This window comes from Rhipicephalus sanguineus, chromosome 4 (genome assembly GCF_013339695.2).
Source record: "Rhipicephalus sanguineus isolate Rsan-2018 chromosome 4, BIME_Rsan_1.4, whole genome shotgun sequence".
Lineage (NCBI taxonomy): Eukaryota > Metazoa > Arthropoda > Arachnida > Ixodida > Ixodidae > Rhipicephalus > Rhipicephalus sanguineus.
Window position 1 is genome coordinate 48,058,804 of NC_051179.1, and position 24,769 is coordinate 48,083,572.

The 24,769-nt window shown below is 47.7% G+C and overlaps 1 protein-coding gene across 1 annotated transcript in view; it reads left to right on the forward strand.

Annotated features, from left to right (window-relative positions):
* LOC119391182 (cationic amino acid transporter 3) overlaps positions 1–24,126 on the forward strand; it is a 57,627-nt gene extending 33,501 nt beyond the window's left edge. Inside the window, exon 2 of the mRNA XM_037658855.2 lies at positions 17,664–24,126. Coding sequence (XP_037514783.1) covers positions 17,664–17,827 — 164 coding nt within the window. The 3' untranslated portion in view covers positions 17,828–24,126. The remainder of the gene's footprint in view (positions 1–17,663) is intronic.
* Positions 24,127–24,769: the final 643 nt, after the last annotated feature.

Consider the following 24,769-nt stretch of genomic DNA (forward strand, 5'->3'; position numbering starts at 1 on the left):
TATACAGTTATACTATACATGAACGAGCGGAAATTGTATTCTCATTAAAACGAGCTTGAGGCGTCACTCAAGCCCTCAGCAACTAGCCCGTCAGCACAGCAGATGGGAAATAGTGTCTGTTACAAGCTTTGCACCTTTTCAACTAAGGCTCCCTGGTGCCGCCATAATACCCGCTTGGCTGTGGTGAATATGCGTTACCGCCCGAAAATGCACTGCCGAGACTGTGACATCAGCCGTGCCAAACTCCCGTGCCAAACTCCAGATAGGAAGTGTTGCCTTTCTCCGTTAAAAAAGGTCTGTAGATAAACGGCTTTTATTCTAAGCAGGCCGAAAACACCGTAATATTTTATTTCAATAAAGACAGCTCAGTTTGTACGACTGCCAAAAGAACGACGCCTTACGAATAAACACTAATGGAACTATAACGCAACTCCAGCTAGAACCTCGGATTTCTCATTTCGTGCTTAAAACATAATTTTATGACAAGCACCCTTACATAGGAAACGTGGGGTGGGGCCTGGACGTGTTCCAGTCATTTTATTCGAGGAAGCGGAAATCTTTCTTCTTGTCTTTACACTAAGCTTGTTAATTGTCTTCATTTTTACACCTTACTCGAACGACGTTTTCACAGTAACATCAAAACTTATAAATGACACGTTGCGCATAAATAGACAGTTCAGGTACCGCCATAGTAATGTAAAAGAAAATGTTCGATATGCAAGTAATAATGTCCCTAATTATGTCTCATGCAGACTAATACTCACATGTAAACAACATGACGTGTGCGCGCGCGCGTTTGTGAGTGTGTGTGTGTGTGTGTGTGTGTGTGTGTGTGTGTGTGTGTGTGTGTGTGTGTGTGTGTGTGTGTGTGTGTGTGTGTGTGTGTGTGTGTGTGTGTGTGTGTGTGTGTGTGTGTGTGTGTGTGTGTGTGTGTGTGTGTGTGTGTGTGTGTGTGTGTGTTTTCCACTTCCTGGTTTTACTGTGAGAACGCTGTTGGACAGTTTTTAATCGCCCTGTTCCGTTTCTCCTGGTGTTACTGTGAGAAATTTGAGAGTTCTTCGCTCGATACCTTCAAGAGCTTAGGAGTAGCCGACGCCTTATTTGTGCGCCAACGTATCCTCGCATCGATGACAATAATAATAAAAAACACCTTTGTCGAATATATGCGCATATAAGTAGGGCCATCGTTATCATCTGAGTTGGCCGAAGGCTGTCTACGATTACGCAGCCCGTGTCAAAGTAAAATCTTTTGAGCTTTCCAATTTAAAACTTCTATACGCGTTCCCGACCAAGCACTCCTCTCTTCTGGGACGAGCACAAAAAACCACGAGCCCTGCAGTGACAAGCAGGGTTGATTAAAGCTGAGCGGTCTGTAGACCTTCTAGTTCCGTTCTTTCTTTTTTTTCTTTTGTAGGCATCGTATAGCTTCGTGTCGACCGGCCGGGAACTCACTTCAGCCTCTTTTAAATTCCACTTCGTTGAAGTGTACTGGCGAAAAAAAGAAAAAAAGCGGTAATAGGGTTTGTCACCGAGGTTAGAGAAGACCGCAAAGTGGATGCCCAACCACGCCTGACTTGTTTTTTTGCGGTGCGCTGTGCGGCGAGCGAAACAGGACGTCACCGATTAAGCGAGGCCTCATCAATCTTCCGCCGTGTACCTCCTCTCCATTACCCCGTACATCTCCCTTTACCCTCCCCCTTCCACTCTTCCCACAATCGCTTCTCCCTCCTGGAATGCCGCACGACGGTCTTTAAAAGTGATCGACCAGTGGTTTATTGTGTTCGCCATGCGATCTCCTCCGCCACTCCATCGTATGCACTTCAAAAATGTATACTTCGGGCATAATTTCGGAGCCGAAGCTTAGCCTATCACTCTGAAATTTTCTTTGTATTATTGTTTTATCCCTAAACCGCGATTGCAAAACTCTCGAAGTGCGCGTCGTCCTAAGACTGCCTGAAGGACTCAACGGGAACAGACCAGTTACATCACTCATAATGCTTGTGCGGTAATGCAACGATGTAGTTAGTTAGTTAGTTAGTTAGTTAGTTAGTTAGTTAGTTAGTTAGTTAGTTAGTTAGTTAGTTAGTTAGTAGTTAGTTAGTTAGTTAGTTAGTTAGTTAGTTAGTTAGTTAGTTAGTTAGTTAGTTAGTTAGTTAGTTAGTTAGTTAGTTAGTTAGTTAGTTAGTTAGTTAGTTAGTTAGTTAGTTAGTTAGTTAGTTAGTTAGTTAGTTAGTTAGTTAGTTAGTTAGTTAGTTAGTTAGTTAGTTAGTTAGTTAGTTAGTTAGTCAGTCACGGGCTGGAAGCAAGCAAAATATGTCGCCGACTTTTCTACTTGCGATGATTTGTGAAGCGGAAAAGGGGGTTATCGGCTAAACGCAAGGAAGTCAAGGTTAATAAAGACAAATCACAAATAATTTAAGCAATAAATTATATATATATATCAGTAATACATTAATACATTTCATACATTAAGCATATTAATCCACTCACTCACTCACTCCCACTCACTCACTCACTCACTCACTCACTCACTCACTCACTCACTCACTCACTCACTCACTCACTCACTCACTCACTCACTCACTCACTCATTCACTCGTTTGCTGACCGATGGATTGATTATGTACTTTCCTTTCTTTTTCTTGTTGAATTAAATGATGTATATGTATAAATGATGTATAGGAGAGGTAGATGCTTCTGTGGCAGCACCGGATACTCCTCGCTTTAGAAACGAGGCGCAAGATATTGTCACGTGCTCGTGACGGTGAAGTATACAGAACTCAAGCCGAAATAGATTGAACTGCTTACTGGGCGACCTTGTGCCCAGCAAAAGAAGCAATACTCAAAGTGCAGCGATAGTGGAGATCACAATCGTCGGTCGTTGAGAAAACTGATCAGCGGGCAAGGTGCGTCGGCATTCATACATGTGGCTTCGAAGATATTAGGGCTATCGCTGGTGGCTGCGTTAGTTCCAGAACAAACTCGACCATTCGCGTTGTGCACGTAATCTTATCAGAAGAGTCTAATATAATCAGGAAGCTTCCCAGACATTCCGGTACGGCCTGCGCATAGCTGTGATTACGCATGTAACAAGGCAGTTACATAAATATACAGAAAGAAGCGCGCGTGCCAGTATTAAAAGACTCACAGGGTTACTTAAGCACCAGCCTCAGTCGACTCGAAGGCGTGAGCCATCGTCTTCTTTTCTAAGTCGATGTATTGAACTCCCGTGCCCCGCTCCGAAAACTTTCTGCAACTAACATGGTTTTGCAATGCCTCCAGGATCGGAGGCTTTGTAAGCTTTCTGCACCTCACATTGTTTTGAGCTGCCTCTGGGATCGGCCCACCTTTGTCCAAGTAACCATGTCCTGTGATGACGTCACGTCATGTGACGTGACAGTCCCGTCAATATGGCGTCGTGACACGTCACAAATTTTGGCAATCCGTGACGCCATGATGACGTCATGTGGTGACGTCATCACGTCATGATTTTTTGCATCGCTCGTGTTGACGCCGCCGACGTGGGATGCCGACGCGGGACGCCGGTCAATTTTCGCGTTTGATGAGGCATCTAAAGCTTCCGCCTTAGAATTATGTGTGCACGAGTATGCTTTGGGTTATTCCACTAATGTTGCAAAGAGCGCCAGTTATTAACCACGCGAACGCACTTAAACAAGCTTCTCCCATTATTGTGGGCATCTTTCGTTGTTTCTGTTACCTTCGCTCTCTCTTTCATTCTACCTAGGGAGCGAGGGAACCTCGGTTACCGCGCCGTCGTAAATTACCCTCGTTAATGAGCGCGAACTCGCCGGACAGGCAATCGCAGTGTGACCTTTGTCGCTGGGGAGACGCAATCAAAGAGAAGCCCTGCCATACACCACTCGCACTTTGCTTCCTGGTCAGCAGAATTGCGCGCCAATTACGCTGCATCGCGGCAACAACAGCAACGCGGCAGCCGAGAAAAACTAGGGCTTCCACATAGGAGATGGCCGGACACCGGGCGCTTACTATACAGTCACGGATAGATTGGGGCCCCGACGCGGTTGCCGAGTAACGCGCGGTTGCCAGAGTGACCAACGTGGACGTCGGAATTCCCCCGCTGCGGCTCAGCTCCGGTATTGGAGAGAACACTGGAGCAAGCGTTGCACGCCGAAACAAGATCGGGAAACAGGATATTATCGAAGGTTATTCGGTTGCTTCCCTGGCCGCTTTGGTAAATTAGCAAGGCAGGGAGTTCTCTCATTATTGTCATGACGTTTGGAGCCAATTAAGGTGGATGTGTTCCTGAATTTTCCTTGACAAATCCAAATAAATCCTATACAGACAATAGGGTAGCATAGGGGATATTAATTGTTTTTTTTTAACTGTAGCCTAGTAATTACGACGTAAATTATTGTGAGTTCATGCGGACCAAAAAACATGGGATCCGAGCCGACAACCTTCGAATTACGCATCCGATGCTGTGAACATCAGACGCGTCGTTCCAAGGCATGCGCCGTATGTATACGATGACGAACATAGCAGTTAAGTGAACAATATCGAAGCATCTTTAGCACTGAGCGAGGAATGTTCAGCTACACTTAAGGACGATTTGAGTGCAGACATTTCAGTAGACACGAGAAAAAGGTTCGGTTATTATCGATTCTCCCATGTGCATACACCCATAACTTTTTTGTTATGCGAGCGCGACTCAAGAATAACACAAATAATGCAAGCAGACGTTTCAGTCGAACCTAGCGGACAATGTTATTTACTGCTGTTTCCTACTTTTCCGCTGCGCCTGAGCCGAACACTCCCCATATAAACTCGGGTCTTCCGTAGCGTGACGGCAAGCCGGATAAAACCGTACGAAACGGAATCCGTGTGCCTCTCTCCGTTTCCTTGATTGCTCGCTTCTTCGCTGTAAACCGCTCACGATAAGCCAACCCGAGCCCGGAAAAGTCCGAGAGCGGGACTGGGCTATCCGCGGAGTAAGTTCGGTCTGGTCGCGCTGGAGACGCGCACCCGCTTAGAATGGGGAGGCGTTCCCGGGAGGCCCGTTCAAAACGGCGGCGCGGAAAGCCGGGAAGTAAAAGGAGTACGGGAGACGAGAACATACGGGACGGCCGGGACGATACACGGAAACCCTATCTCGCGATTAGACCTCGGCGGTCTTTTCCAGGGCGCCTGAACAGCAAACTATCGCGCGTGTCTTCTTCATCTGCTTCCGTTTCCTCGCGCTATTCCCCCTCCCCCTTTATTATTATTATTTTTTTCTTTCTTTAGGCGATGAGGAAAAACGGGCTAGAACACTTAGCCGGCTGTCGGGAAAGAATATCCCCCAACGAGGGACGGTATATACGATCCAGTAACAAATAAGAAAAAAGGGAAACGCAAGGATGAAAGAACGTAAGTATACTGTATACACCCGGGGGAAAAACGAGATCATGCGTGGAGTACAAGCTCAGGTATATGTGGGTCAGGTATACACAAACCGTCGGGAGTTAGGGATAGAGAGAGAAGAAGGGATCCTCCTGGGGAATATAAGGCCAGTCGGAGGGAAGCACGCGCCGCTTTGCGTGCCGACGACTTTCTTCCCTGCGCGCCAACTATTGCGAGCGAGGTCTCTTTTTTTTTCCTCCCCGCGTACACCACGTGTACTCCGGAGCAGATTGTCTCGCCGAGCGGAGAGAACATTCGTCTTCATGAGAGGCAAGCAAGCCCACTTGCCCCGCCTCTGCCCGTTCCTTTCCCTATACGGCTCCTTCCCCCCCTCCCCTTTCCGTTCCGCGGCTGTTCCCACAACTGGGCGTTCTCCACCCTTTCCTCCCTGAATATTCCCTTATTCCATTCTGCCGTCGTCCATCTCCCGGATCGTCGTCGACTCGGCGCGCGAGCGAGAAGGTATATGGGCTCTTCTGCGAGTTATGGAAAAATCTTTCCAGCTCTCTCTCTCTTTTCTCTCTCTCTCTCTCTCTACCGCTATTCCTACACTCTCCGTCACGGGAAAAACCGTGCAGTGATACCGAAGCTGAAACAAACGCACGTCGGCGAGTCTACCGCAGCATTCGCGGGGTGGTTGTTGCACACACAGTGATGCTACCGCTGCGCCAATTGCGCCAGACTGCGCCAAAGTGCCCTGGCTGCTACAACCTGCTACATTTCCTCAAAATTTGGCGATTCTGCGCCAAGCCTGCGCCAAAGGGGTGTACTCTGACTTTCAGAAATGAAACTAACTATACATGAGGTTCCCCCATTGAGAGCGACATCGCGCTGTACGCGGACGTTCTCCATGAGAGTGATGAAAATGGAGACAAAATACAGTATAACCTCGTTACAACGGATCTGTTTACAACAGACATTCGGATATTACATACCAATTTGCGGCGTTATGCCGGCCTCAGTATTAGTTCCATTGATTGAGCTTCGTTTACAAGGGATTCTGGTACAACGGACATTCGGATATAATTGACTAAAATTTCAGGCCGGCAGGGTGGTCAGGACTCCTTTAGAGCGGACTTTTCTACCACGGTCATTAACTTCCGACTTCAAACATCGCTTAGCATATACTTTCGGGGCGGGAGCAGCGCACCGCGGATATCGACGTACCGATTTAAGAACGAAGGCCGCCGATCCCCGGTCTGTCAATGATCAGCTATGCCTAGCTGTAGCGACAAAAAAAAAAAAAAAAAAACGGCGCGCAGCGTGCTTGGTGTTGCGTTTGGGACGCTTACACGCGAAATTGCGAGCCGCTGCCACCGCTTCTCCGCGCGGTCGCTGCGCGGCGAGCTTGGCCGGGGGGTCCGCTGCCGATGCGCAAAATGCCCATCCGCGGTTCTGAGGAGCCAGCGGGCAATGCGATTCGTTGCTTGAGACGAAGAACATTACGGCTTCTTCGCTTTCGCATGTCCGCTAGCGCGATGTTCTTGCCCGCAAAGTTCGGATTTGGCTCGTACATCGGCATCGTGAACGGAGTTAGGCCTAACCACGACATCTAGTAGAAAGCTCAGTTGCGATATGCGTGGCCGCGGTGCCCGATGTTTCAAAGTACGTCATGCTCGATTGCGAGTACAAGGAGTTGTCCCGCGGTGGTCTTCGTCATAAGCTTCGAAGTGCTGATAAGAAGAACCTCGAACAGCGGGTCCAACGAGTCAACGCTATTAGTCGCACGTCTGCGATGTTCGCGACGAGTGCGGCGCGCTATCGTAATCTGATGATTGAGCTTCCGCTTGCAGCTGCCCAACTAAAGCGTTTCAAATTATCGTCGACCCGTAAACACAGAACGAGTGCGAACGCGTCACTAAGTAGCGCAATTTTCGACAGCCGCGACCTCGCGACGCACAAGCAGCAGACGACGATCCCGAAGCGAGCATTAACGCGTTTTGGCTGCTTCTGCGGTAATACCGCCGAAGCAGCCAAAACGTGTTTTTCGTACGCTTGTTACTGAATGGAGGAGCCAGCTGAAACGGAGAACTTGAACGCGGAGAAATGCTCTTTACGACGAGCCCAAAATGGTGGCGCCCAGTTGCGCCGTTGCCGAGCTATAATTTTGAAAAACGCTTTTTTTTTATATTTCCGCAATTTTCGCCAAGTCAGCAGACGCAAAACAAATTTTTTATAGCACTTCTACGTAGTTTTCATTGAAGATATTTTGGAATCAGAAATGGGCTACAGAAACTGAAAATGCGATTTTCTAAAAATCGCATTTTTTTGGTCCCCCGTTAAAAATCAGACCATGTTTGTGACTCGTAATTCTCTCCGGTTATAACAGACCCATTCAGTGTTTACATGAAAGTCTGTTGTAACAGTACTTGGATTTTACATACTCCCTTTACAACAGACCAAAATCCTCTTCACTATGAAGGTCTGTTGTAATGAGGTTATACTGTATCAATATGGTGTTGTCAAGCGGACGAAGGAACTGCGTTTTGTGTTTTTTTTTTTTTGGTAATCAAAGCATCAACTGTAGGCAACATGGCGTAGCAGCAGTCAAGCGACATGCAGCCATGAAACGGCACATTGATGCTACCAGTCGTCATTGAGACGCTTCAGGTGGGCTGCAGCGGCCGAAAACGATCCAGCCGACTTTGGAATTCGGCATTCCATGGAACATTTTGCAGTGTGACCGCGTGACAAACGCAGAAACTCTGTTTGTGCTTGGCATGACTCTCAAGGGCATCCCATACTCGTGGGCCGACACAGCAACTGCCTTGTTTCCCAAGTTATTTGGAGATTCCGAAACAGCGAAGCAGTTTAGTTGTAAGAGGTTCAAGGCATCCTACATAGTTAGTGATGGCCTCGGGCCGTATTTCAAGAAACTTGTGCTTGACGAGCTGAACAAGCCGGATGTGGTTTTATCTGTTAGCATTGACGAGACCCCTCTTCCTGAACAGAGGTGCCAACAACTTGATGTTGTAGTTATTTCTCCAACAAAATGCAGCGAGTTGTGGAACACCTACAGTCTTTCCGGCTGGGCTCTGCGACTTCGGAAATTTTGGCTAGGGAAGTGCGGAGAGCAATGATGGACCTGCCGCAGAAAAATGTCATTTGCTTTTCTACGGATGGCCCTAATGCAATGAAAAGCTTCAGAAAAAAGATGCAGGAAGTATACCCTGACATCATAGATGTAGGAGAGTGCTGCTTGCACAAAGTGCACAACTCATTTGCCCGCGGCTTGAGTGCTGTTGGCTCGGATGTCGACGCTGCTGTGGTCGATGTTTATTACTTTTTTAAGAATTCTTCTGCTCAGAATGAATTGTTGAAGGCAGAGCACCTGCTCCAAAAGCTAGTTTTGCTGCTCCAAAACGCAATTTTGCCTGCTCCAAAAGCTGCTCCAAAGTGGCCTAAGCCAATAGCATCACTGCACACATCATGATGGTCAGTTGCTGGCTGGCTACGTATCAATCGTGCTGCAAGCTCGACATTCTCACAAAGCCACAGTCATACATTCTATATAGTGTTTCGTTAACAGTAAATGTGAATGTGTATATCAAGGTGTGGCTATGTTTGCAAAAGGGACAATAGGCTCGAGGCGTATGGTGCGCTAATCGGTAAAGTATAGGTCAGCATTTGCTTGTTGTATTTGCAAAAGCAAGCGTTAGTGCAAGGTGTGTCGCAGTGTGACCACCGGCTTAATGTCGAGATTTAATTCCAATAAAAGCTTCCATTCGCGCCACCGTAACGGTGCATTTAGCCCAGTACTCGGTTGAGACAAGCATTGCTTGCTTCCTATACACCTACATCAGTGGTTCTCAAATGGGGGTCCACGAAGCCTATCCTCGAAAAAAAAAAAAAAAAACACGCGTTTACTGGAGGCACACTATGTCCCATGACAACGGCCCCTTCCGATTTTTTTTTTTGTATGCTTCACCGCATAACACTTTTGCAATGCGGCGGAGCTGGCTTATGTTTCCCCTTCAGGAGGAGATGGCTGTAAAGCTTTCGTTGCAGTTTTCTACGACATATGCACGCGGGCAAGCTTTTTCCAAGCTAGCATATTTGAAGAGCAAACATAGCTAGAAACAGGTTTATTGTGGCTGCAGGCCGCACAACATATTGACAAGCTGTTGAGTCGAATTGGCGCGGCGCTTTAATTTTATCATTCTTTGCCGAGGAGAAACGAAAGGCACCTATGTCACGCTGCATGCTGTGTTAACTTATGCCCCTCCCCCCACCCCCCTTTCCTCTCACTGCAAGGGGTCCCTCATCACTTCTACCGGTCCACAAGGGGTCCCCGAAACATCCAAGGCTGAAGACCACTGCCCTACGTTCTCACAATGTCACAACGCACATTACTGGAACCTGGTAGAAACCGTCGCGGCTCCGAATTTTTTTTGTACATCGCGGCCGAGAGAGAGATAATGAGGGGGTGGGAGGGGCATAAAGGAAGGAAGGAAGGAAGGAAGGAAGGAAGGAAGGAAGGAAGGAAGGAAGGAAGGAAGGAAGGAAGGAAGGAAGGAAGGAAGGAAGGAAGGAAGGAAGGAAGGAAACAGCTTTACCTACGGCACGAGGTCGTTGAAATTAGCTTACCGGTGGTTCGAAGGATGGTGGCTGAATGATTGCCACGACTACTTCGGTCCAGTTAATTACTTAAGCCTTAATATCGTAGTCATTTATAGACTGGAGTGACTCCCACGCCTCGTGGCAGGGAGCTGGCGGTATCGCCTTTGGAGGAGGGTTCCCCTCGCATTCCCAAAGAATGCGGGCTTTGAAGGCAGGGAAATTAACCAGGCTGAGCGCGGTTGGCTGCCGTGCACCATGGAAATAAAAATGGGACTGAAAAAGCAGAAGAGAAGTTGGTATTTTGTGCTTACATACGCACACAAATAAGCGTTCAGCGCCCATCCTGTCAGAAGCGTTCGCATAGCTTGGCGCGTCTCACGAATCACAGCAACGTTGCTATACGCATCCTCGTGTACATCGCGGACGCACGAGGCCGAGTTCCCGACGTCCTTGTACAGCGATGCTGTGCATGAATAGGTTCTCACGGATCGCGTCCGCGGACAAAACGACGCGTAGAACAACAATTTTCGGCGCCCCTCCCCACCGCCGATGCCTCCTTCACAAATGTCGCGATACTCGTCGGCGGCGGCACTTCCCACCAATTGTTGTGCCGCTTTGTCTCGTGACGTAGAGATCGTGCTAGCGCTGTTATCAGCAGCTGCCCTTTGGATTCGCTATGGGACGGACGCGTGTCGTTCGCTCGAAGGAAGAAGAGCGAGAAGTGAAGGATCGCCAATGCGCACAGGAGCGCGAACGGCTGCGAAGACCGACGTGAAGCCGCTGCCGCAGAACGTGCAGCCACAGCCACTGGCTTCGCTGGCCTCTATCTTCGCTGTAGTGGGAGGGCCCTGAATTTTTTTCTTCGACGAGAATCGTAAGATACTGCGGGGGTGGTCGCCACTGCTGTCGCTATACTGTCGGCTATCGCGATTCACTTGGCTGTTGCGTGGCAACCGCGACCAACCATTCACGAGAGAGTCTGTATTTTTAGGCTAATGAATAACTTCGGTAAGTTCATATCCTACTCAACCGAAGCCCTGGTCAAGCCGGTCGCGTTGCAGTGCACGGTTCTCCTAGCGGCACAGATTGCAGGTTTTCCCACGCGGCTCTTCCGTTTACGTACTCTGTCCCTGCCATTATTTTTTCCCTCACACACTCCCCTATCTTCTCTCCTACAACTTCTCGTTTATCACCTCAAGCGGCCCTTGAGAGGTGCCGCTATAGATAGCTGCGCCGGTTCGGACAATATGCTTTCGGACATCCGCGGCGGCAATTCGTCGCGACTGACCGGTAGTGAGCCGAGATTCGACGGAAAAGTAACGAAACAGAAAAAAAAAGGCAGGAACGAGACGCTCCTCGATCGGAACGATCGAGCGTTTGACGATGGAAAAAAGACGCGCGAGACGAAAGGGAAACTACGTAGTAGAGAGACGGGGCGGACACTAAGTGCTGCTCCCGATTTTCCCTCTTTTCTCTGCCATTTTCCTTTTGTTCCTGACAGCGCGTTGAGGGAAGCGAGCGCCACCACCTCCGCAAATCGCGAATGATGGCCCCCACGCGTCGTGGCGTCGAGGCCGTGATGCTGCAGGCGCCGCCGCTTTTATGAGGACAACACCACCGATCTATGAGCTATGGGACAGACGCGCGCCTGCGCGCACGCCATCTATATACCGTCGTGTAAAAACACACACACACAACGTTATACCGCCTTTACCGCAGCGAGTGAGCCACATCGCACCTGAAGCGGTGGCACCGGTCTCTAAGTGGACCTCCCTCTCCTTCCCAGCCTTGACTGCACCATTTACGTGCAGCGGCTTTCAATGCCGCAGTCGCGTGTGTGCGTGTGTGTGAGTTTTCTTTTGGGAGTCGTTGCTAGCTATTCCCGCGTCTGCTGTTGTTCACCGCCACTGGCACAGCATATACCTATTCTCCGCTTATTATATCCCGAGGCGGGGACATTATCGGGTCGGCCTTCTGCGTCGGGTTGGATGCCTGTTTTCCGTCCATGTGTGTTTGTCAACTCGGTCTCCAGATTGGTGGCACTCAGTGCCTCTCTGTTCGTCCCTGGACGTTCGGATCCGTGCGATTCCGCCCCCTTAACGCATTACGTTCTCCTCTCCGGTGTACGCTCGGCGTTCATACTCTTTCGCGCCAGGTTCGGGGTGCAAACAGCGAGCGCGGATGGCGGGAGCACTTTACCGGCGTGACACAATTGAACGTGAGGCGAACGATTGTATTTGACAAGCGTCGTTTCGTACATCGGCCGTACTACATAGTTCTTGCCCGTCCCGTTGCTTTATGGTTGGTGGTTGGTTCGATGTGGAAACTGGGACAAGGTGTCTAGACGTTCGGTTTTTGAAATGTGGCTCTTTTATGTGGCTGCCGCTGGGGACAATGAAACGCTCCCGCTCTTACTAACCTACAAAGCAACAACAACGACCAAAGAAATAGCCATTGTGCCTCTGTTTACTAGACTCGCACTACTCAGGGCAAGACACGCGTTAAAAGCTAATTGATTGTTTAAGCGTGGTTGCTGCGTAACACTGCTGATGCATGGTTGCTATGTAAAGGAAATTCGTAGCAGCTAAGCGCCTCGGGTATTGCGCTGGCAAGGTCTGTGAGGAGCGGGTTTGAATCATCTACATGGAGGCACCTTTTCGATGGGGAAAAAATAAATAAATAAATAAATAAATAAATAAATAAATAAATAAATAATAAATAAATAAATAAATAAATAAATAACACACCTATGTGCATGATAAGGAAAAACACAGTAGATGTTCTATCGTCTCGTCACTGTTGGACACCTTCCAGATGTGATGTGAGTCACTAACCACGCTGTGCGTTATAATCATATTTTGGTTTCCGTGAAAGAGCTTTTACTTAATTTGAATAAGTATTTCAGCCTGTTGCGCAATGGAATTTGTAGCTACGCGGGAATCGCATGCTGTTTATGAAATCGACCGGGCTCAGCGATCGACCGTGGACGTGATGAACTGTCACGCGTGTTCCACCCATATAGAGCTCCCTTCCCTCGTATTCCCTATTTCTTTCCCTTATCCCCTAATCGCGTTACCCCAGTGTAGGGTAGCAAACTGTGCTCACGGTTTGCTACCCTACAAAGACAGGAAGGAAAAGACCTTCGTGTCTCCCCATCCTCTCCTCCTCTTCCTTGGACGTTTCATGGTGGCTTTGCGTTATGAATCACATCTGGAGGCGTCCAACAGTGACGAGACGCTAGAACACCTGCCGTGCTTTTGTGATCGCTTTGTGAGTGAACGCAACGTTCTTCACGCTGCGCTGGAGAAACTAGACTGCAGCAGACCGCTTTCGGAAGAGAAGATCCTTGGATCGTGGCCCTACGCGTCGCAGGCCCGCAAAGCGATGCGGGCTTTGATGTTGTTCTTAAAGTCAACCGGGTTAAGCGACCGTTTGTAGGCATGCAGTGGACAGGCGCACGCGTACACTGACAGTGGTTTTTTTCCCTCTTCTTTCTTTCTTTCTTTTAATCCCTTCATCCCTTCCCCCGAGTGTAGTGTAGCAAACCGGACGCGCGTCTGGTTGACCTCCCTGCCTTTCATTCCTTTCTTTTCTCCTCCTCTTTTGCGTTATGAAACGCCGCACATCATTACAGAAAGGGTCAATACCAATTTACTAGAGCTCGGCCGCGCATTTAGGCACCAAGACATATATATATAATGTTAACCCTACTGTAAACCCGTCTACAAGGGGAGGGCCTATAGCGGCTAGACCAGCGTCGCGTTTGGTCTTCGTATACGGGAACGCTTAGCTCTCTCTCTTGTTTTATATGTTACACTTATCGCAGTCGATGCGGGGGCAAGGAAGGCGACCCATGGCAAGTCCTCCAGCGAAAAAAAGATAGCGATCTCCGAAGAAGTGACTGCACACCGCGCCCTCAGTCAAGCGTTGTGCCGCGACCAAGCCATGGCTGACATCATCGATCAAGGCTTTCGTATACGTGCACGGCAGGATCTCAACAATGCCGGCCTTTAGATTAAACGAGCAGGGCAGGCCGCCTTCTCGGCTTCAATCATACATCACCTCTTCTATTCTTCGGAGGAAGGACCTTGCTAGACACCGTTCCTCTATCTTTCATCCCGGCAACTCTCCGAGACGCCATTTCTCTTTCAAACGGCTCGCGCGACACTGTATATTAGGCTTGTGTATGCGTGCTTTGAGTGTTTGGCTTTCTCCGTTGTTTGAGCGAGCTAACGACTCTATAGGCATCGCCTTCTTCGTGGCACGGGTGAAGCTTGCTGGTAAGATTAACTATCCTAGTCTTGTACGCGGGCTTTGGGGTGACGTACGGTTTATTTATCACGTATGAATGCAGACGGAACAAAACTAACTCGAACTATCCGACTCGAACTATAACTCACGAGTGAAGTGAATAAGAGGAAAAAGGTCGCATAGAAATGCATCGCGAAATTACGAAACGGGATTTTCATATTCTTTGAGTTACTTATAGATGGGTGCTTGAATGCTCAGACTTCTCCGGCGAAAGTTGGCGGACTACTTTTGCGGAGAAAATCAATTCGTCTTCCGGTGACCAAAAGACGACACTCCTCCGCAGTAGTCGTCACGAACGGCCGCGGCCTTTGTGGTCTGGCCGATGAAGGCTAAATACATGCAGCCGCCTGCTCAGCACGGTGCCTGGATTCTCTTAGCTCCTCTCTCTCTTCTATTTTTTTATTCGACAACTACTCTGTATGTGGTGCAGAGTCCTACTCATTGGTGGGCTGCAGACGATTGCGCCATTTTTATTGCGCATTTCTGCCGTCGCCGTCATGTTCCGTATAAACTTCAAATCGGTAAAATCACCCCGCGCGTCGGATGTTCTACATGCTAGCGAAAGCATGCGAAGGCTGCAGACGGGCGCGGCTCAAACACTGATAAAAACGCGCCTGCCGGCTTCGTCGGGTGAAGGAGCATGAAGGGGTGCCGGTGGGGAGGGGGAGAGGGGCCAGCGTCACTCGGGCAGCAACTGCGAACTTTCATCAACAGAGAGCGGTTGCGCGCGCGATCCCCGCTAAAAGCATTAGACGGCTCATACTCTACCCGTTTACTTGCTGCGCTCTAAGCGCTTACTCCGCGTTGAGACGACAGACAGCACAAAAACCGCTGCGCTCCCTGGAGTGGCCGTATTCCCTTATGCCAGCGTTTTACAGAGTTACGTCATATCGACTCCTAATGGGGTTAGCTGCTAGCCTTACTTGGTATAACATTACAATATGCTGCTATCTCATTCATTGATCCATCCTTGGGGCAAATCTGTGACGTTTTTCTTTTCCATCATCAACTTCCTCCCCTCGGTGACCTAATTGCTCCTCTGCTGCTGGATTCTTAGCGCCTTGCCCGTTGTCTAACAAGAAAAACTTACGACGTTTCATACGCAGTGGTATGCAAAGTATTCTTTACGCTAGAACAACTATGTTTCGAAGCGCCCATGACGATCCTGCATTAACAAGCTTCTTTTAAACAGCCGTCGAAGGAAGAAAAATAGCCTCTCCGCTGTTCGCCGGTCCGAACAGCAATCTCTCACAAAACTAAATTTTGCTAACTTGGACAGGTCCAGTTACTTTACCTTTTGTGAGAAACCACAACGCTAGGCATTTCTCATCACTTCCTCTGCCCGGCATGCAAAGTGACGGCGTCGCCACAGAGTATTTGCAGCGCCCCACTTTCCAGAAAACGGCGCAGACCAGCTCTCAGTGCTCACTGCGAGTAAACACGAAACGACTTTAAGGCTGTCGTTTTTAAGATGACCGTGAACAGCTGTCGTTTGTGCGCGTAACACATCAGGCAAGAGAGCGCCATGATTACGTCTGTATTCGTCATCTATATCTTCTACCGCGAAATAAAATTTCTGTTTTTATGGTAAGGGTATCTGCATTTATTCCCGTGTAACCAAACGCATAGTCGCGAACCATTCTCTTTTTCAATTAAAAGCCTTCTCTCATTATCGCAGTGATGAGCCTCGAACGGAGGCAAAAACGAGCTCCGACCAACAAGTGATACCGTTTGAGCACTAGGGCCGTCTAAGATAAGGTGCCGCTTCACTTATAGCTTCCGCAACCTCATTAAGGAGATCTTATCAGGGAGCTCTGCCGGTCGTTTGTTTTCCTCATTCTCTTTATCTCCCATAGAAGTATCAATCGTGTCGCCTTCCTAGCTTCGTCTTTTCCAGGGAAAGCGACAGCGCATCCTAGCAACCACACTGCGCACATACAGGAACTGAAAGAAGTAAAGATAAGAGAAGGAAGATAGGCGTGCGAGGACGCGAACTACCCAACCACGGACAGGGTAGCTGTATACATGCTCGAGACCGTAAAAAGAAACAGCGAAAGAAAAGAAAAAAAGAAACTCAATAAGGCAGTGTGAGCTGTTCTCGTAGGCCCGAAATACGCGAAAGAAAATTCCAAGTAACGACGAAAGACGTCGAGTAGAACCAGAGGCGCAAAACTTCACGCGCAAGTAAAGAACGAAAGGAAATTGATCCCTAGCCCGTCCTAATCTACTTGCCGCCTCTTGCCTCGGAGTCATTAACTCTGTCTCGGTGAAACGCTGACGCCTGGGACATTGGCGTGCCGTACATGGTAGGCGCGAGCAAGAGTGTGTAACGCTTAGAAAGAGGGACGACGCTGGTGGAAAGGAGGAATTGGGGCCACTATAGGAAGATGGGAGGGTATACGCGATCTGAGGGGACTGAAAGAAAAAAAAAGGAGAGAGGGCGCATAGGGTTCGGAAAGGAAGTGTTCTATTGATACTCGCTCAAAGATCTCGGTGATCTTGCAACGGCGGAGAAAGAGGAGAAATCCTTAATCGAGTTCGGCCTCATCCACAAGCGAGCCTCGAACCGGCGTGACCGCCGTCAACATGATCGAACGACGCGAGAATGACGTAAAAGAGTTGGGAGAGGATGACGGTGTTTCCGGAGAACGCTTCCTAAAGACATCATCGCTGCCGCCGCCTTGGTGTTCTGAAAAAAAGAGTAAGAATGGTTCATGTCTCACTGATCCTGTTGCTTCATTTCCTAGTTTTCCTGTTCGTTTTTTTTTTCTCTCCAGGACAGGAAGAAACGAAGTGGAAAGAAGGTGTCCAACAATAACGCCTCTTCATATTCGAGATAGGAAGCTTTTGTGGAAGTCGCACTGAACGTTAAGTAAACGTGCAGATATGGAACCTACCAATACAAAAATATGCTTCGTACGCAGTGATCACGCAAATGAGGTTTCGTTGGGGTATACGCGCATATACAACCGTACCCTTTGGCGCACTGTAGGCCACGCGTGCGCAAAATAACGAATGTTAGTGCTGACAATGAAAATCGACTCGTTCGGGGCTCGGTACTTGCACTGAACACCTAACAGCATGCATAATGACTTCTTTTGAATGTCAACTTTTCCTGACAAATTTTTTCTTCAGACCGCTTGTTCGTGTTGAACTCATCTGGTTCATTAATGTATCGGAGTTCGAGTTGTCAATTATTTTGTGTGTGGTGGTGGTGGTTACGACGATGGTGATCTTGCTCGCATTGACTTCGCCCTCTTCCCTTGACGCCTCGTCTTCGTCTCGCATTGGACATAAATATAATGATGACCACGACGCGGACGATATTACTGGCATTGACTTTGTCCTTGCTCTTCTTGTCCCGTGCGCAGGCGTGGTGGTCTACATGGCGTATGGCGTGTGGCACAGCTCGGAGCGGCAGAGCGACGACCCGGAGTGTTCGCTACTGGAGAACGTGATGTGCGACGACGTCTCTTCTGACGACGTGTTGCCCCTGGCCGAGCAGAGACGAGAGGTGCTAGTCGAGACCTTCTGAGAGTGGGAGGACCCTAGTGACTTCCATTTCCCGGCGCCCGTATGACGACAGCGGCGTCATCGTCTCGCCGCAAGCCCCAACCAACCACGTCAGTTGACGACGTCGTCTAAACATGCCAACGTCATCGTGGTCGACGACGCGTCCCCGTGGATGTGCGCGTGTCTGGAACTTCGCCTTGAGCTGTGGATACGTGGGCTTGTGTGCGGCAACTGTTGAGTCGCGTCGTGGCGCCATCTGTCGTCGGCGCCGTAGGAAGTCGCAGTGGGGCCATCGCGATGCTGAGTCTTTCAGGGAGAAATTATCGACGCTGATTCGATATGTCGTTATGGCAGGGAAACAGTTGAAGCGTTTGCATCTAAACTTCGTTCGTGGCTTTCGATTGTCGATGTAACGAGCTCAGAAGCAGTAGAGTTTCTTCGAAAGCGTGTGCCTCCGTGATCCCAGAATATATATCTCGAACCCTTATCACACACAGAAAAGCTATAGTTTTTCAATCCTACCTCGGTGTTCCCTTTCATATTGCCCCGGACTGTACATGCTCCTTCCGTGTGCTCCAGCAACCAAGAACGAGGTGCCGTTCTCTACGTGAGCTAGGGTAACAAACACTGAAAGGGACAGATCATTTAAACTTTGTTTTATTTATGTCTTGACAAGATTCATCGTTACCTTTTGTAACCCTGCGTGTCTGTATATGTATGGACGCTTCGACGATCAACCTTCAAAGTCTCTCAGTGTAGCTATGCTATAGGTTAACTCCAGAGACGACCTTCCGGCTAAGGTACATGCTGACTGGCTGAAAGATGTTTTGCATTGTATCCTCACTGGACAGAGACATTTCGTACAGAAAAAAAAAAGTTGTTTGCCGTTAAACTGGCTATTGGAACGTGTGAGTGTATAGTTCACGCGTGGAAAGTAGCGCTCGCCACTTCATCGCAGTGGACAGATTCTACGAGCTCATCGACAACAGCGTACGTGCAGTGTTTGCAACAGCACACTTTGACGCAATCTGAAATCGAAGAACCACCTTTGACCACTGCTGTATGCAGTGCAATCATAGAGGTACCCGCAGGTGCGAACTTCGCGAAGTGACTCGACTTTACAAACAGCCGGGAGACATTCCGAACGCTTTTGAGAAAGCGTGCAGTGATTTCAGCAAGAGTGTGCGCCTCAGAACTTTCAACCATATCACTTACTGCATGTGCGTGCGTTGTACTATAAATTTATTTCAGTGTTGGGTGTGATATTTTGACTCACAAACCTGAGCATTGATTGTGTGATTGAAGTTGGAGTTCCCCGCCTTTAGTGAATTTAGTTCTTTTTTCTGTCTTTCTTTTTTTTAATTATTTTGCGGATGCGTTGCTGGAGGTAGACAATGACTTCCTGTGCTTCACGTGACGAGGTTGTGTTCGCTCAGTCTCTCAGCAAGCCCTGTATGCCCGTGATGACGTTCTCTTCGGCCTGCGGCGAACACCGCAAGTTCGTAACGTAATGGGGTTACGTAATGTAAAGCGCGATCACTCTGCGAACAAACTCAGTAAAAGCCATGCATTTCAGTGGGAGAATTGGCATGGCCTAGGTAGCAAGACTCGCGCATGGGCCTTTTGACTACGCTATTTCTGTGCAACATTGATGTGCGTGAACGATAATTAACAGTGCACCGAAAATCAGGTGATAGGTCACGCGAATGTGAAGAAGGTATTGCATGACACGGGTAATCTTTAAACGGTTCTGGGAACTACGCCAAATAGCTACGCATATATCATTTCATGATCTATTATTTCAGAGCTATAGATGAGATTTGCGTGTCATCATTCAGCCATTCTTTCGTCGCTTTCGCCGCACTTTATCGGTGTTTATTTTTTTTTTTTTTGGTTCCGAAGAGTTACCTTCTTTTTTTGTAATCTACGCATACACATGAACGCTTCTCACGAACAATCTTTGAAGCTACGCGATCAGGTATTGTTTGTGGAAACAGAAAAATCCACGAAAGCAGACCAATTCATTTTTTTTTTTCAAAAGAAAACAGCGAGCTTATGCAAGCAGTGTGACTGTATGACAGTTGCGCTGAGTGGAACAAGATACGAGTTCAAATGTATAAAAGAAAAGCTGAAATGGTGTGAAAAAAAAAGATATCTGTCTCGTAAGCATAGTGTAAATATAATGTAGGAAGCCAACGCACCCAGCATACCTGTATGCGCACCGTATGCCCAAAGTATGTAAATGTATAGCTGTTATCACTAGAGAAATTTATCTGCCTCACGGTTCATAGTTGAAATCCGGGCGAGTTGCTCGAATATGTATGACGTGTATGTCCCACAAGCGTGCTTTTGGGGTTAAATTATTGTATGTCCTTGTACGCGATGTCGGGATGCGAGTGCAGTTATTTTGAATGAGTGCGTGTTGGTGTATTTGTGACAAGAAGCAACCGCGACGCTTGTTTAGACAACGATTATTATCACGTCATCCGCTTATTGAATCACTCCTCTTATTGGAAAAGAAAAGTGAGACAATTAACCTGTATTTTGTATGTAATCGACCGGCTTCCTGAAGCACAGTCTACGTTATAACAGGGAAGACCAAAATTACCTCCTGGCTTGTCTTAACTGTTAACACGGTAACCCGCTTTCTCGTGATATTTTTCTTCCCCCTACAACGCCACGATCGAGTTGTCAAATTTCGCCTTTGTCCAAAAACAAACCACACACCGCATTTTTACTTTACTTTTGTTTTTTTACAAGTAAACATATCATGCTAATGTCACGAATATTCGAGCAAGCGTTAAACTAAAAGGATTGAACAGTGAAGAAATCTAAAAAAAAAAATTATTTTGTTCTTATACTTTCCATGTTCCGGTGCCCCCAGCATGAGTAGAAAGTTCGTTAATTCTCGTAAAGATGTTTCGGGAACGAGGCGCAGAAATCATGGAGCTACAGTAATCACTTGGCGTACTTAATTTAGTATAATTATTTTTCGTCTTAACGTTCAAGACGAAGGACGTCTCTGGAAGGTTACGAGCAAGGTCACAGAGAAAAGATTGTCACGTTGTCACAGCCACGTGGCATTCGGTGTAAGCGTCATATTGACGGAAACGTATACCAGATACTCACGTCATAGCGGTAACAGAGGCCTCGGCAGCAACATCAGTTTAGAGCTATATATATGTCGGAGTGACCATTCGTACGAACGAAGAGAACTGTGTATTTTTGTCCAAACATGTCACTTATTCTAACAACCTAGACTGTTCCGGACATGTGCATCGAAGTTTGCGTGCGTGTGTGCGTCTATGTATTTTTGTGCCGTCTCAACCATCTCAGAACATCATCTATAACTCTCTGTCTGAGCGCGTGGTGATTGAACTCGTCACCGTGGCCGGGTAACTGAGAACCAGTCGATTTGTAATAGAGTTGCAGCATACCCTGATGCGCGATACGTTACCTTGATGAGGCGTGAACATGCGAGACTCCGCCTACCACCGCCGCTCACGGTGACGCCGCTCCGAGCCGACCGGTCTGGAGCGGCGGCCGGTCTGGAGGCGCGCGGTCGCTCCTTCCCCTAGCTCGCGTATGCGCAGTCGGCTCGGAGCGGCGTTGCCCTAGGAGCGGCAGCGGTAGGCGGAGTCACGCACGCGCAGACGCCTTATCGCGGTCGCAGATTGCTGTATGCTATAACTCTTGACTTAGTGTCCTGTTGTGAATGGGACTGTGCATTACATGCCACAGTTATGCACAGTGAGCTCTACTTTTCTTTCAGATGATACCTCCTCCGTACTCTTGGACCATCACGCGCCGACCACAGTATATTTGATTTCATTATGGAACAAACTTTCACTGACACTTGGAGGAGATGCCACGTCATACGTAAACTTCAAGATCAAACTGAATATGTCGAACTGTTCGTCGGAAGGCATTTCCGAACGGTATAAAAGAAAGCAAGACGGGGTCACTAGCATCATGATGATACTACTTACAAAACATATGCGCTGTTGTCCTATCAAATGCGCATGTAAATGCAAGATTAGACGCCATGTCACACATGTGTGTGACATGGCGCCTAAAAACTGTTTGTCTAGAGCTACGTACACTCGGTATTCCTGTATTTCGGGTCATTAGAATGTTCCGTGCTGTCATTAAAATTTGTTAAAGTTGCTTCGGAATGGTAATCCTTCCTCTGAACATTTTTCGTCAAACTAAAGCTTCGCATGGCAGTAATGTTGCTTGCCTGTAAATGGAAGGCTCAAAGAAAAACAAACATACTCAGGTGGAAAGATCGAAATCTGAAACAGCCTCCATGGTCTAGAGTCACCATACTAAATAAATTATGCTCTCCATCTCATCTAGCATTTCATTTAAAAAGTACATTGTCCGCAATGTTGCGAGCACAACTGAAAGTTATGTTAAGGTACCAGATTCACGTTCAGGTAAAATAGTATTTTATCTTAATAAACTTTCCAGCATTTTGCAATGCATCTGCACTTACACTAACCACCAAGGTGGTAAGGTGGGCATATTGGTATTCCATGTTCCATGGCTAGCCAAGGAACAAAGCCAGCAAGCAGTGAAAAATAAAAAGCGCCGCTGAAACTGCAGACAGAAATAAGGAAGTTCGTTTGAAAGAACAATGTTGCCTCGTGCACTCGGTTGTCGGCTCAAGAACGGGCACAGTAGCGCCACCTGTTGGATGAAGTGTTCACTACCCAGATATTTCTTCATCGCGCCTCCAGCGATCTTTCATGGCGACTCATATTCACTGTCTAAACGAGTGCATCACGGTCTCCTGCAATCACGAGCGCAGCGGCAAACGCACCGCCTGATCGAAATAAGCATACTTTGCGTAAATGCGTCTAAGCCAATCGAGTTCACGTTAACCTTAGACGTCATGAAGGAAAGGAGGCAATTTCGACATTGGCGTCTCTCGAAAGCTATGCCTATATGACCGTGGGTGCGCTTTTCTACGTGGAGCTTCTGAGTACGCTACGATTAGTCGCAAGGGCTATAGCCTCTTTTCGTCTATTTGTTTTGCAATGTCGCCAAGCCGCGGTCCTAAACACTTCCTGTGCGGGAAAGAAATCCCTATGTAACGAAAATATTGATGAAATATGGTCTCGATGATAACCCAGCAGCGTGCTCAAAATTTCGTATGTTGCGTTTTAATCGCACCCAGGCATCGTGTCTGTTGTTTCAAACTATATAACCATAGCTTAACCCTTTCGGTAAAGAGCCGGCGGTTGAAAGATTGACAGAGGGAAATGACCCCCGGCTGTCTCGAGCGTTATCAGTTCTCAATGTTGTCCTTTCGCTAAAAAAAAGGAAAGAAAGAAAAAAAGAACAGATAAAATCAGCTTTGACGCACTCGGATGGTGTATAAACGCCGAGTGGTTCGGTAAGTCTTCAAAAGTGACGACAGCTGGGTGCACACCATCCAACCAACGAATTTATTGCGATACAGAAGTGACATAACAACTTGTTTAGGGTTGGTGTGAGATACAGTCATAGTAAATACAAAGGCGACATTCATCATGATAGACATCACACAGACACGACATCATATAGACATTCATCAAATTATTTATGAAATGACTTGTTCGAAGGTTGCGGGTTCTGATCCCACCGACAGAAAGGGTGATTTTACGTCCATTTTAATTCATTTCAATTTACGTCATAAATACTGCTCTACAGCTAAAGACGACAGTGAATGTCCACTATGCTTTTTTTGCCTGATTGTCTATCGTATTAATTTGGTCGTTAGTAAAGGTCACGTCACGAAGAACGTTATAAGACAGGATACCGTTATTTTCCCTGTGCAAATAGAGAAGAGGTGGGGGAGGGGGAATTGGGGTGGGTGGCGTTGTGTTTTACTCGATTGAGTCAAGGAAAAGAAGGTTTTGAAAAAAAGCTCCGTTTTAATACAATATATGCGACGGTTAATGTCGGTTAATTGCTACACTTCGACATTACACAATCGTGGTCGCAGCAACGGCGAGACGGGATCGACCACCCCTTTCCTGCATCCGTGAGACATTGTATAAAGGTTGTTTTGCTATACTGTACATATTGTTGAACAAAGGGCGTCATCCTATACCTACACGGTCGGCGCTCGGTGGGAACTTCATACGCGAAAGTAACCTCTATACTCGCCATGATGCTGCTTTTTTCTTTCCACTGATACGTGGTGCCGTGATTTTTTTTCTCCGTGAGTGTATAATTGCCACATGGTGATCGCGAAAAAAAAGCTTTGTTCCCTGCTTTCAACGATGACGTGGTTGTTTTATCGCTAACGAATGTGTGAATAAAGATCCAGAGAACAGTAATATCGGTACGTGTGTCGTTCCTGCTATAGTTATTTTGAGCTTTGGCACAAACGTCTCTTTCAGAATACGCAGTTCCCGTCACTCACAGGCGCGAAATACGTGGCGTTTTTGTACTGGGTCACGTGTCTTTCCCTCGTGTGACATAACCGGAAGTTACGTTTTTCAGGGTATGGAAGCGCGCGGAAGCGGACCGGTATGCTTAATCACGCCTGACAGCTTGGCGTATTCAGGAAGAAAGGAACCTGGCTTCATATTTGTGTTTTTTTTTGTTTTTTTTTCCTTTGGTGACTGTGGCTTGTCACCTATTTATTGATTTCTTCCCTCTTCACTTCCCTTCTAGCTATCCGCAAGTTCTATTTCTGCTCCTTCTCGCCTAAATAGTGAGTAAGTGCTTGTACCCTTCTTGGCGGCAGCTGTCAGCCTGTTTTCTCACCATTGCTCCTGTTTGTCCTCTTTATATTTGTGTTTCGTATTAACAGTAACAATAAAAAAAAATCTCGGAAGACGCTTGAGCTTCGCCTTCAAGAGTAGAACGCGATAGCGTAATCGGGCCCCGTGCGCATCGCCTTCTCAAGTGCTAGCCTGATTTCGGTTCTCGGTGGATGCCTCAACTGTGCCGCAAGGAAACGAACGTC